Source organism: Phalangium opilio, unplaced genomic scaffold, assembly GCF_054372755.1.
Source record: "Phalangium opilio isolate 3A_F unplaced genomic scaffold, DU_Popi_V2 ptg000002l_1, whole genome shotgun sequence".
NCBI lineage: Eukaryota > Metazoa > Arthropoda > Arachnida > Opiliones > Phalangiidae > Phalangium > Phalangium opilio.
The window spans coordinates 6,917,685-6,931,791 of NW_028324144.1; the positions used below are offsets into that span (position 1 = coordinate 6,917,685).

Here is a 14,107-nt window from a genome sequence, read left to right on the forward strand (position 1 = left end):
AAACAAATAAACTTCGGCAATTTTCAAGTCGTGGACAATTTGGCGGTCGTTCTTCAAATTTCAACTTACGTAAGACGATTTAGAAATATCCGTATCTAAAGTTTCCATGAATTTAATTTAACACTCGCGTCTTAAAGATCTTGGCGTTATTCCTCATAATTTACGGCAGAGGGGGTGGCACGGTGTTGTCCGGAATCCTGACTATGTTTTGGTTCCTCTTAGCATTAACGCAAACAATCACACTGAGATCAACCATCATGAAATACTATTTACAAGTAAGCCAAGGTTTTCTTTCCATTTTATAATAATATTACGGGAATTTACGGCAAAATAAAAACGTGAAATATTTCAGAACGACAAAGATGACTACTTCGAGCTGGTAATTGAGTTGGTAATTTATCCTTTAGTAGTAGTTACCCTCGTACTACACACACTGAGTGACACCTCTCCACACTACGAAAAGCCTGCGTACCCAATCCAAGTCAAAATGGTAATACTTCACATATTTTGTACTTTGTGTAAAAGAAGTTCGACACTGGTTAAAAGGACCCCTTGTTTTTTGCTTGTCGTTCTCGATTTAGCGCTCAATAAGGTTTAGTGTCATTGTTATGGCATATATAAGCTTAATTTTTTATTAAAATTATTTAACAAAAAGACGATTATTTTAAAACATTAAGAAATCAAGGAAGGATGACGCATCATTTTGTTCATTCATGGCTTACCAGGTAAATGTGGTCCCGTTCTTGAGTTCTTATAAATTTTCCTTAGAAGTTTACACAGCGCGCGCTCATTGTATTTTTAACGAAGTGTAGTGACCTGTGGAAAGGTTGGAAAAAAACCCTGAAGCCCTCGGATATGTGCGAATTGAATGACGCGGAGCAAGCGCTGACTGTTTCGTGCATTTTTGAAAAATACTGGAAACCCGAAGCTGAGATCGAAAGTGAAGGCAATGAAATGCAAACGAAAAGATTTTCGAAAGTACGAAGCAGAGCCGAATGTCAAATCAAATCCGTCGCTTGGCCCATGTTGAGGACAGTTGGACATTGCTTGATTGCTGGAGTGGTCTTTCAAGTTCTATCCGACGTAGTGTCTGTAGGCCCTGCCCTTTTGACAGGGTAACCATTTTCTCTTTTTAAGCCGTATATGAAACTTCATTGCATAAGTGATTAGGCCTATTTATGAGAAATCAAATGCAAATAAATGGAAAGAGATCGTGCATGGGTTTCACTTCTAGCGTGAATATAAGTTACAAATTTGCTCTCAGATGATTATTTGCTGATGCTGAAGCAAAGGTCCAATCACACGAGCAATAAAAGTTTCTGTTTCTGTGGGTCAGCTGTCTGACTATTTTAATTCTTCTGAATAATCTTTAAAACCGTTTCTAACAGAGGTTAAGATTTCAAATGGTTGGCCACTCTGCAATGAATAAAATAAAATTAGTAACCGAATTATAGAATGTACTCACTTATGTTTTCAGTTCAGCTGTTTGAATGTTTTCATTCCTCTGAATAATCGTTAAAACTGTTTCTAAAACAGGTTGAGATTTCAAGGGGTTGGCTAAGCTTCAATTAGTTAAGTAAACTTAGAAACCGAATTAACCAGTAACTTATGTTTTCAGTTCCATTATTGATTACTCTACGAGCGAAGATCCTTTATGGAAGGGGATTTTCTACGCTTGCCTTTACGGTTTGGCGGGTCTCGCGCAATCTTTGTTGCAAGAAGGCAGTGCCATTTTCCACACAAAACTAGGACTGAGACTCAAATCCGCCACCATGCACGTTCTGTACAAAAAAGTAAGATAGTGTTATCGTGATAGTGGGACTCTAGTTCATTATTCAGATTCGTCGAAACAGACATTTCGTTTGACGAGCAGCGATCGATGTGACCTGACAATGGGTGAAATTCTGAACACGATGTACGTCGACACGAACAGATTCCAAATTCTGTCGCCTCAACTAGGCCTCTTGTGGTCGGTCCCGGTACAAACAGTATTGTGCTTCGCCTTCATGTATCAAGAACTGGGCTATTCAGCCTTTGCTGGCATTGTACCCATTGTAGTTCTTCTTCCACTAAACTATCTCAGCACGAAGAAATTCAAAGAGTTGCAGGTATTTGTTACTCAATTAAAACCCCACTAGACTGTAATCGGAACCATATCCATAATTTAATAGCAATCTCACAGTAGATCGCATAAATGAAAAGTTAATAGGGATTTTTAATAAACCTTTTCAAAAACGTTCGCATTCGAAAAAATATTTCTGGGGGAAAAGCAAAGATGGATGGCATTCTCCCCTGGTGAAAAGTAATTTATGAAATCGCCTATTACATTTAGAGCCAGAACAAAACCAAGATGGGTGAAGATATAATAGAGCATAATACGAATAAACAAACTCCTCGAAGTTGTTCCGATCTAGATCGTGGACACATTGCCAACAGTAGAGAAATAAAACTTGGTTAAAACAACCAGAGAGGAGTAAAAATTAAGCCGGATTATGTGTTGAACTTGTATTGTACACCGCGACCCTAAACTGGGGGAAAGGGGTTCGAAACGGGTATATTTTACGAATTAAAACGAATTGAGCTTCTTTGAACGAAGGCCTTTCCTCAGTCACGTGCCTATGACGTATATCAAATAACTTTTACCCACCAGCCGATGCCTTCGTTACATACCCTTAAAGCTACAAAAGTGCCCTTGACGCCCTTAATTGAGGCAAATGTAAACTGCAGTTTTTGTGAATTGTTTCCTTTAGAATTTCGTTTATTAGGTTGACCTGATGAAGCTGAAGGACAGGAGAATGAAAATGATGAGCGAAATCTTGAATGGAATCCGCGTCTTGAAGTTGTACGCCTGGGAGAGATCATTCCAGAGAATAGTTCTTGAAATCAGGAAGAAAGAAATTGCACTCATGAAGAAACAAGCCCTCTTCCAAGGAATAAATGGATTTATAATTAATCTCATACCGGTTTTGGTACGAACGTATAATACTTACAAGAAGTCAAATATTACTATCATTCATGTGGGCACATAGAAGTGTAGAGATTTCAGCTTCGTGTTAGTTTCTTCTCCTAGCGTTCTCACTCGACTCAAAAGGGAAGATGTCCCTGAAATCTCTATGCTTTTGCCAGGCAACAAGGCTCAATGAAGGCGATAACGCCACATTTCAACAATGAAATTAGAACGCGAGTTGAAGCTGGTTTTATTGTTGGCGGTCGTCATCTCTGTCTATTAAACTACTCTTCTTGCTTCCTCTTTTACCTCCATATTGTTTTCAAGTTATTACTGATAGGTTTTTGATATTTTCAGATTACTGCGCCGTGTTTCGCCGTGTACGTATTAATTGACGACGATAACATTCTCACCTCCAGGAAAGCTTTTGTATCATTTCAATTGGTACGATTATTAGCTACGTCAATGCATTCGTTTTCGGATTTTATAAATACCCTAGTTTTGGTAAGAATGGTGTCAGGGAGGGTCAAAAGATAAATCTACTATTTTGCTTGTTTTACTTAATGTATTAACAAGAATTAATTTACTATAAGAATGCCTAAGTCACTAGATTTTACGCTTGTACTCTTACGCCGGTGTTAGTGGACAACTAAGCCCCTTTCATGTCCGTCATTGCTCTGCGCTTTCCTATTGGATCCCGTGGGGATAGGTCATACAAACGCGATTGACGTATTCCGAATAGAGAAAAAAAACCTCGAGCAAAGTAAACAGAAAATGGAGGCTGCCAGCGGTGCTGAAACGGTTCGCGAATGGTTTATAATTTCCATTAACAAGTTTGTAAAAGGTTTTGAACCTAACTTAATGGATTTTGAATACGTGTCTCTACGTGAAAATCGTTTCCATAATTGTTTCTAAATCGAATCAAGTGTACTATACTTATGATTTCGTGAGTTCCTAAAACTAAACCAAGGCTTAACGAAAAGGTAAAAGAGATAGATAGTGGAAAACATAGAGTAAGATAAAATATTAAGTCCCGCCTCCGTTTCCACCCTTCACCCACCCATGAGGGGGATTGTCGACTATCACGCGCGCACCGGACGCCTTTTTAGGCCTTCTTATAGTAAATTCCTTCTTGGTATTAACTGGTTTCCGATAATCAAAGATTTGAAATTTCTTTGTTTCATATTTTTGAATATCAAAAGTATATATGGTATAACAAAACTTTTCGGTTTCCCACCTTTGCGTGTTGTTGGCTCCTAATGTTGCAGACGATGCAAGTACATTCAAAATACAAGAAACTGTAGGTACAATATTTAGGCCAAGGTGTAGCTCTCGTGATGGTTTCCAATTTACGTGAGTCGAAGTAGGGCGGCTTAAAAGGGATTGGAACTTTAACCTGGCGGGTGTACTTTGTATCATCAGTTCCAAGAAGAGCAGTTCCCGATATAGCAACCGTGATTTAAAAAAAAAAAACAGCGCCGTTGTTCAAAATTGATGTTATAGAAATAGCGGCCGCTCTTTTGAGAAATAGCAGAGTTAAAAGTTTTGAGCATTTCTTAACCCTACAGCTAAAGTTTGTCCTACCTTAAAAGTACAAATAGATCATCATACCCTGACCAAACCTCACTAGCTGTTCTAAAAATATTGAGGTTCAAATAACCAAACCAGACCATTCTTAACCAAACCTAACCAATTATTATTGGGATAAAATGTGACTTAATTATCCATACCAGATCTAACACTATTGAAGTTCAAATAACTAAACCTACACCATCATAAGCGACTCTAGTTTTTCACTTCCCGGTAGTACAGGTCTTTAGGGAACTGCTGTAACTGTACGCCGCGTTTACGAGTACCACTCCATGTGGAACTACGGCTATGACTGCGTTATTGGGAACCCGCTATTTAGAGGACTATTATGGAATCCACTCATGCGGGAACCGCTTATATAAGGGCTTCCTTTCGTCTACATGATCGGGCCTTTTTGTTTTAATATATATACTTTTGATATTATGTTTCATTCGATTTCCATCGTGCTATGTAAAAGGAAATTTCGATATTATAGTTGGCGTCATTAAATAACGGAAAACGGAAACTAATTACATGTTTAATAGTACAAAAAAATTTCCCCACAAAGAGGTATTATTTTTAGAGAAAGATCGTACTGAATTGTCACATTGACCTTCCCTATAGTTAACTTAAAACATCTCAAAATTAACCAAATTCACTAAGTAATTCCTAACAGACACATGTCTCGGTAAGAAGAATTGCAAAATTGTTGAGTCGTGGAGAAACCAAGCATTACGTGGAGCAGTTGGCAAACGACGCCCAGTATGGTATGTCAATTAATTAGAGGTTTTAAAAAACTAGATGGGTTGCGTACTTTCTTAGCAAGCTATTCCAAAACACGCGGATGATTTTTAGCTCAAAATCAACTGTGGTTTAACGATTGAGCGAGGAGACAAAAGACAATTGATGGAACATCTTCAGAACTAAACGTCTACCAATCCGGGGCATTGGTATAAACAAAGAAATTGAAAGAATGTTCTCCTTCCCATAGTAGATTTAGACCGAGGGTAAAAAGTAGTTTTGGTTTAGCACAATAATCAATTTAGAAGGAAAGACCACAAAGACTCAAACATTCCCCTTAAACTTATATCATAAGCATATCAAACCACCCGTAAGCTTGAATTCATAATAAGACCACGGGTAATCACCATTGTACAAGGGCGCCAGAGAGAAATTTGAGGTTCTACGCCACCTAGAGGGAAAACGAAGCAATTCTCTCCTTCCCGATTCCCCCTACCACCTTATAACCCGGAAATCTAAGCAGTCTGCAATGAATGGCAGCGGTAATCTGTTTAGTACGGGCTTTTAAGACTTAAGTTGTTTGTTTAATATTAGGAACAGCAAATTATCTCGAATTTTTAAAGAAAATGGGAAAAACTCTTAGTGATAAGTGTACACAGTACAACTGGTTTCTTACGAATAGGATAAGTACAAAAGATAAAAGTGTAGGCTACGGCGTGCCTTTATTACGCGAACTACAAAATCCACGTTTTAGCCTCACTAGCAGACGACAATGTTTGTTATGATTACAAGTATTAATAGAGGTAGAGCTTATAATTGGTAAGTTTAAGATATATATTAATCCTTGTATTTTTTCCCAAGCTTCCGGTAGCATCCCTTGCGTGATTTGAATAAAGTTTCCCTTTTGTGCCACCAGGAAGACTTGTCTCCCGAGTTTTACCTAGACAATGCCTGTGGCTAATTTCCCGCCGATTCACGCTTACGGGTGGTTTGATATGCTTATGCTTATATGTAAAGAAGCCACTCAACATATAGATTTTAAAGAGGATTAAGATACCTTTAAGATGGTTTACAAATATTTCCGAACTCTCAATTGGTCTACAGTATATTGATCAATGTTAACATCAATTTATTTCTATGAAAATTTCAGCAATTGAGATTCAGAAGGGAACATTCCATTGGAACATGGAAGAACCGGCGTCTCTTCGGGACATCAATTTCAAAGTGTATCGTGGTTCGTTGGTGGCCGTGGTGGGTCCGGTGGGTTGTGGCAAGTCTTCCCTCTTGTCCGCTCTGGTGTCCGAGATGCAGAAGGTGGATGGGGAGGTGAGAGTGACCGGGAGAGTGGGATACATAACTCAACAACCCTGGATCCAGAACGCCTCACTCAGAGAGAATATACTCTTCGTCAACGACATGGACCAGGAAAGATACAACGACGTGATACGCGCATGCGCCCTACAACCGGACCTCGACCAACTACCCGCTGATGACGAAACGGAGATAGGTGAAAGAGTACGTATTATTGAAACCAAAAATGTTGTGAGAAAACAACTGACTTGTAAACAATATTTTTAAATTCGCCAAAGTGGTATCGCGGTAAAAAAAAGGAGATTAAGTCTTTGATAGTTAAAATGGAGTGGAATGTAGCTTAGGCAATAATCTGCAATGCTGGTAGGAGTAGAAAAGGAAAGGAATTATTCGTGATTTTTAGATTGACAACCGTTACGCTGAACTCCCACTACAGGAAAAAAGGGAAACTTTTTTATAACTAATCAAGAAGCATCAGATTTCCCGTAAAAAACTAGCAATGCTAACTGCTCTCTCTTGAGAAAAAACGTCCGTTGTCTGTAGATGAGCAATTTGTACGAGATTTATTTTTAAAATAGTACATTTTGTGTTAAAGAAGGGGCCCAAAATAGTAACCCACTTGAAAAGAAGCATCCGAATTAATCCCTTTCGACTCTCTTTCTCCCACTGCGGGAGTTTAGGCTCGCTTTGTAGAATACTGGTTCACCCCACAAAACGCTTAATTTTCTACTCCTCCCTGATTAATTTCACTGCCATTTAGTAAACAGACAAAATTTGTTATTCTTCCTAGCTTTTTTAATATTTTTAGAAATAAAAATCGAACACGCGTGATTCTTAGGAAGTGACGCGATAGAAGTGTTTCCATTAAGTGCGGCTTGACAAGGTTAAACTGTCAAGTCTTGGCCGGGAGTGTGGCGCACTCGTGTAAGCCAAGCTTCTGGGCGGCACAGTTTGAGGGAATACGACACATGTCGGCGATCCTACCCTATAGGTGCCGACTGTCCCGTGTCCGCCGGAGGTGACTTACCCCAATTTCACCTTCCGTCACCTCCCAAGTAAACTTCATTTCCTTCCCTGTTTACACACATACGTCCTAGCGGCCCCGTCAGTGTTGGGCCGCGTAGGGTCTCACACTCCATCACTTCTTCCTGGAGCGCAAAGCCTCACGGCTATACGCTCTAAGTGGGTAGTAGGAAAAAAAACTGTCAAGTCTTTGGATATCTTTAAAATCATGAAAGACAGTGGATGTTATGAATAATAAGGTCCAATGAACGCCTTCATTATCTCTGTTTCACGGGAAGCTACGGAAATAGACTAAAAAATATGTAATGCACTGTATTCGGAAACCCTGGCGACGTTTAATACATAGTTCCAGAGATCGCTGATTTCTTTAGTATTGTGTTCGTTTAAAATTTCTAAATGATAGGGTATCAACTTGAGTGGTGGTCAGAAGCAAAGGGTCAACGTGGCCAGAGCAATTTATCGCGATGACGATGTTTATCTTTTTGATGACCCTTTGGGGGCGGTTGACTCACACGTGGCCAAACATCTCTTCAACGAAGTCATCGGACCAAAGGGATTTCTTCGAACGAAAGTAAATAACGCTACTCTTACGTTTTCTATGAAAGCGCTAAGCGACCATTCATCAGTGGTCGACATGTCCTATCGTTAAAATCACGAAAATAATAGTATATGACGGTCCGGAAAGTAATCAATGTCGTGAGTTTAAAATAAGTTTCAGCTGACATCTATATCTATATCAAAGTCCTGTCTGACTGACTGACTGATAATCAACGCCCAGCCCAAACCGCTTGCCCTAGTAGGCTGAAAATTTGCAGGAACGTTATTCATAAGTAGTAGGCGCGTAAAAAGAAAGATTTTTCCATTCTGCCGCCATCTTAAAAAAATGGCGTCCAGAAATGTAAAAAATCTTCTCTATGCTACAAAGTCCGCGCGTTTCAACCATTTTCGCAAATATTTAGTACACTGCTTTCCTTTAACCTATAGACCGGCTGAATGGTCTTTTGGGTACGATTTGTTTGCCATCTTTTTAAATGGCGGCCAAAAACTTAAAACCCTTCTTTATGGAATAATATCCGCGTGAAAACTATTAATAAATGTCCCGACGGGCTGACGGGCAACGCCGAGTGCCTTCGCTCCTAGGGTACTACAAAAATAATAGTCATCAGTAAAATCTACCCATTCTTTATATCATTTTGATGGAAGTTCTTATCACACGCGAGCGACGCCGCGGGTAACAGCTAGTCTCATATATACATGATTAAAATGAATAGATTTTGACCCGCGCAACTTCAAAAAGTGAACAAAATATATTGATGCTGAAAGTAACTTGCGATCGCAAATAAACCCTTTTCAGTCTTTCGCTTTTGAAAGCTGCTTCTGTTTGGTATTTCCTTGCTCGCTCGATAAATAGCAATTCAATCTCTTACAGACGAGAGTTTTGGTGACGCACAACTTGAACTTCATCAGCGAAGTGGACGAGATCTTCTTCATGAACAACGGACGAATCATCGAGAGGGGAAGCTATGACGAAATCATGAGTCGTCAGGGAATGGCCAGAGATTATTTTGCGCAACACATGAGCGACGAGAATATAGAAGAATCGCCGTAAGTAAATTTAAAGCTTTACCTAAATTTTCTACCGCGATTACGTAGAAAAAAAGCGACATAGCTTTAAGTTTTAAAAATTGACCATTTACTGAATAAAATAACGATGGGAATTTTTCTGTGGCGTGTACTGTTTGAAAAAATAGCCCGTGTTATTAATTTTTTGATTTGGGGTTCTTTAAAGTTGAACCATGGAGGCCATATTATAAGAGAAGCGGTAAGCGCTAGCCTTCCACACAATTATTCAACCCCCACGTCTCGATCAGTTCGAGAGACTGGCTGGGAGTAGCCCAAGGTCTTTGTCATAAAATTTAAAATTAGAGATCCTATACGGAACTTACGAGATTACAACTTCTTTTCGAAGAGTTTTTCTGTCGATGTTTCGAAGCACGACCACCGACAGGGAAAGTTTGCCACTAACAAAAGGTACACCAGGCTTACTGACAGGTTATAGAAGCGCCCACCAAAATACCTCTCGTAAAATGCTGTATAGGGTGGCTTTTTTTTCTAAATTGACCTTGAATTACACCTCAGACTGTGTTCCGTTCGCGTGGGCTAACACGTGGCTCGCTAACTGTTCCTCCAACTCCATGGTTGAATTCGCTTTACTTATTAACGAATTTTGATAATGCAATTTTTGTAGTACGTTAAATATCGAAGTTCAGAAACCTCATCTTGCATCCCAAGAAAAGGTCTTGGATGAAGACGAAGCAAAACTTATGACTAAAGAGACGCTCAAAGAAGGAAACGTATGTGCTTTTAAAATACGAGGAGATTTTGAACATTTATTTGCTTTTTGAGAACACACATTTTTCATCGTGATAATGTTATTTTTCCATTTGCAGATATCCGTGTCACAATACAAACAATATTTTAAAGCCTATGGTTTAACATGGTCTGCGATCTTCTTAACAATAATCACCAGTCTTGTCGTCATAAATTTCGCGTCAGTTTACTGGCTGTCTCTGTGGTGCACGGATTCCAAGGAAGATTTTAAAGCGAACCCAGACTTAAAGGCAACACGTATAGGGGTCTTAGTCGTTCTTGGTCTAAGCCAAGCCATTTTGGCATTCATTGCTATAATCATGAACGTATTTCGCTGTGTACGAGCGTCAAACTGTCTGCATGGGAAAATGCTTGACAGCGTATGTCGTTCTCCCATGTCCTTCTTCGACACAACCCCCGTTGGAAGAATACTCAATCGTTTCTCCCAAGATATCGACGCACTCGACCAGCAATTACCTCCAGTGTTATTTCTAACTAGTGGCGGGATGATACTTTTAGTTGTTTATCCGTTAGGAATTGCAATATATTTACCATTGTTCATTATTCCCTGCATTGTTGTTGTCGTTGGATACCTTTTACTTCAGGTAGGAACTCGATTTCAGTTTTCTGTCATAAATAATTATTCAGTATCTAGCTCGTTAATTGTCGTGGTTAAACACGGAATTCGTATCTTTGATTCTTAATAATTCGGGAGTTGATTCCATTTCAGAAGCTCGAGCTTTTAAATGAAACTCTTGAAATATATAGAGAACATTATTGTTATCGACCTTTATCAAAGTTGACAGACATTTTTTATAAACTTCTATTCTGAATTAGACTTCTACCCCCAGCACTTCCCGCGCGATTAAAATAATTGAAATATTTGGAGTATTCAATCCATTAAAAGTGTTTGGGCACTAATATATTACTGCAAAATGTTGTAGAAGGCATGATGAAGATATTCGAATATCTTTTGCAGCGTTTCTTAATGTCGAGCAATCGTCAATTCAAGAGGATAACTAGCTTGAGAAATTCCTTCTTGTTTTCGCACGTGGGAGGATCAGTGGCTGGCAGCACTGTCATCAGGGCATGTCGCGCAAGAGAGAACTTCGAAGGACACTTCCTCAAACTGATAGACGAATGCACTGCCGCTAACTACATGATGAACATGGCACAAAGGTAGGGCCTATCTGATTCACTAAATTTTGTAATTTCATCATTAAGGCCTGCTTTCAATCGAGTCTTTTTCGTTTTGGTGCGACAGTATCTACACTACATTTTTTACATTTGGGTTAAAATCGCTCTGCGGATGCAAAGCGGGAATTCCAAGTCAATAAAATGCAATTTCTTTCCAGATGGCTGACAGTACGCTATAATATCTTGGGCAATTGCTTGATGTTTTGCACCGCAATATTCACAATTTTGAGCAAAGGAACTCTGACGGCTGGTTTTGTAGGATTGATCTTTTCTAATGCTGATCGGGTAAGCACTACATGTTATATTTTATAATCTCATAAGCTAACGATAATTCCCGCTGAATTTTGATAAGAAATTGTGCAGGCTTTTCTGTCACGTGGAACAATACAACTACAGTATACTAATTTTATATTTTGAACTAGTAGCTTCTGCAATTTCTGAAAGTCTTTATCGCTTCCGCTACGGCTTTGGAGTCAAATATAGTCTCTATAGAAAGAGTTGACGAATACTGTCGTTTGGAGTCCGAAGCTGAGTTTGAGAAACCAGAATCCCAACCTCCAGATGACTGGCCTCAACGCGGACAAATCACATTCCACGACTACAGCACCAGATACCGAGAAGGATTGGATTTGGTTTTGAAGGACATAGATATCAGGATCGAAGCCGGAGAGAAGGTGGGCGTTGTGGGGCGTACAGGTGCGGGAAAGTCATCCCTGACGTTGGCACTCTTTCGTCTCATCGATGGGGTGCGCGGTCAGATCGTCATAGACGGAGTGGAAGTGGAGGGATTGGGCTTGTCCGATTTGCGTTCGCGGCTGACCATCATCCCCCAAGAGCCCGTCCTCTTTTCCGGTTCGCTCAGACTCAACCTGGATCCCTTCGGTCAACAAGACGATCAGCGACTGTGGGCCGCCCTTGAACACTCGCACCTGAAGTGCTTCGTGGCGTCACTCGAGCAGGGACTGGATCACCCCGTGACCGAAGGAGGACAGAATCTGAGCGTAGGGCAGCGTCAGTTAGTCTGTTTGGCTCGTGCTTTATTAAGGAACACCAAGATCTTGATCTTGGACGAAGCCACGGCCTCGGTCGACATGGACACTGACGATCTCATTCAAGAGACCATAAAGAAGGAATTCGCGAACTCTACCATCATTACCATCGCGCATAGAATAAACACCATCTTAGACTACGACAAGTTCGTATAACAAACTTTTCAACAGGCTTGCCAATGTAGTTGACTAATTTGCCGTCGTTGAACTCTTCATAGGGTGATGGTTCTCGATCAGGGCCGAATTATGGAATTCGACTCTCCACATGCTCTCTTGAGGAATGAAAAATCAATGTTCTACGTTTTGGCCAAAGATGCAAAAATATTCTAGATTAACTTTAAATTAAGCATCTATGCCTTACGTTTAATGTTATGTACTGTTCGTTACGAGTCTAACAAACAAGTTTTATCATTTATTTTTTACTAACAGAGCAACGTCAAATACTGTTGTTTACTTAGTTGGTGGTTTTCGTCTAAGATTGAAATAGAAGATTTCTATACAAAACCCTGTTTGTTTAAACTAGTATTTTTAAAAAAAATATTTTCCGCAAGACAGAATACGTGGGATTTTCTGACACATGGCTGTAACGCTTAACTATGTGGTGCTAGTTTGTGAAATAGCACATTACCTCTGGTCAAAAGCCCGTTTTTAAATTCAGGAAGTGGGGGTTATTGTTCCTCGGAACCAGTTTATTAATTGCAAATCTATAGGAAAACTAAGGGGGAGTGAGGAACAAGTCCAAGGACCAGTTCGTTGTTTTGGACACGAAGGGTCACTGGCCCCGAAAAATTTTATAAATATTCTTTCCCAAACTGCTAGGCGGCGCGCTATATTGATTTGGCAAAATGTTCGGTGGTTTTATTTAATTCGTTTAATTCTTTAGTACATTATGACCTTTGCACATAAATCGATTAATTTAATAACCAAAAGAACCCATCTTTACTCGCCTTGGGAAGGTTGGAATCAGGTATATTTCCAAGTCGAGCTTGGGAAATGAGTCACTATCACTTAGTTAACCGCTCTGACTGTTTGCCACTCTCTCCCGAACATTAAACTGCCTCTGCAGTATAAAACAAAATGTCCGAGACTACGAGTATTTGGAAATCTTGAAGTTTCATACAATGTAGAAGTAAATTAGTGATATATGACAGTCTGGTCAATATTGTTTCTGGTGTTGTGGGTCATAACTGTAGTCAATCGCACCTTTAGTAGTAATAGAATTTAACATTGAAAAAAAATGGGTTTTAAACGAGAAAAGTTATCCCTTCTAATGGTGGATTGAAGCATTACTTCCCATTTTAGATATAATCTAACGATTTGTCGCTTTTCCGCAATTATGTTCGACGTAGAAAACGTGGGAATATCTTACGCATTGGAGTAACACGTAACTACTTTTAGGCGCTACATTGGTTTGGCAAAAAAGTGCATCAGGTTTTATTTCATACGTTTAACCTTTTTGTACAATCCACTTCTGGTACAATTTAACTTTTGGACTTATATTTTTTAATTTAACTTGAACTCTGATTTTGCCATACGAGGTAAAATATTCTATCAACGTGTTTTCTCGTGAAACGAAATGCGTGCATGTTTGCCAGTTTTTATTATTGCAAGGCAATTAGTTTAGTCTAAATTCGAATAATGATAGACCCGTTTAATAAGGGGGACCGCAGTTTAGTCTTAAGAAACCAAGACGGTCATACACCAGACTCTATTTCCCCACCAAGCTTTGAAAAGAGTCTATTAAGTGAAAAATCTCAATCACTATAGTATAATAAATGAGTGAAGCAGAAAATGTGAATTGTATTTTCTAGGTAACGTGTGTTGCATTTCGAAGAAGGGAAATCTATTAATATTATCAAAAAAATCGATTTCGTGTGTTGAAATTAAATTTTCAACGTTT

The 14,107-nt window shown here is 39.4% G+C and overlaps 1 protein-coding gene across 1 annotated transcript; it reads left to right on the plus strand.

The window, feature by feature from the left end:
* The first annotated feature begins 2,653 nt into the window (after window positions 1–2,653).
* On the plus strand, window positions 2,654–12,537 carry LOC149718484 (multidrug resistance-associated protein 1-like). Its single transcript, XM_089860942.1, has 13 exons — window positions 2,654–2,716; window positions 2,766–2,969; window positions 3,305–3,451; window positions 5,193–5,283; window positions 6,408–6,772; window positions 7,995–8,162; window positions 9,021–9,196; window positions 9,840–9,945; window positions 10,042–10,566; window positions 10,941–11,140; window positions 11,317–11,443; window positions 11,584–12,353; window positions 12,426–12,537. The coding sequence occupies exons 1-13, from the start codon at window positions 2,654–2,656 to the stop codon at window positions 12,535–12,537; spliced, it is 3,054 nt and encodes a 1,017-aa protein (XP_089717068.1).
* Window positions 12,538–14,107: the final 1,570 nt, after the last annotated feature.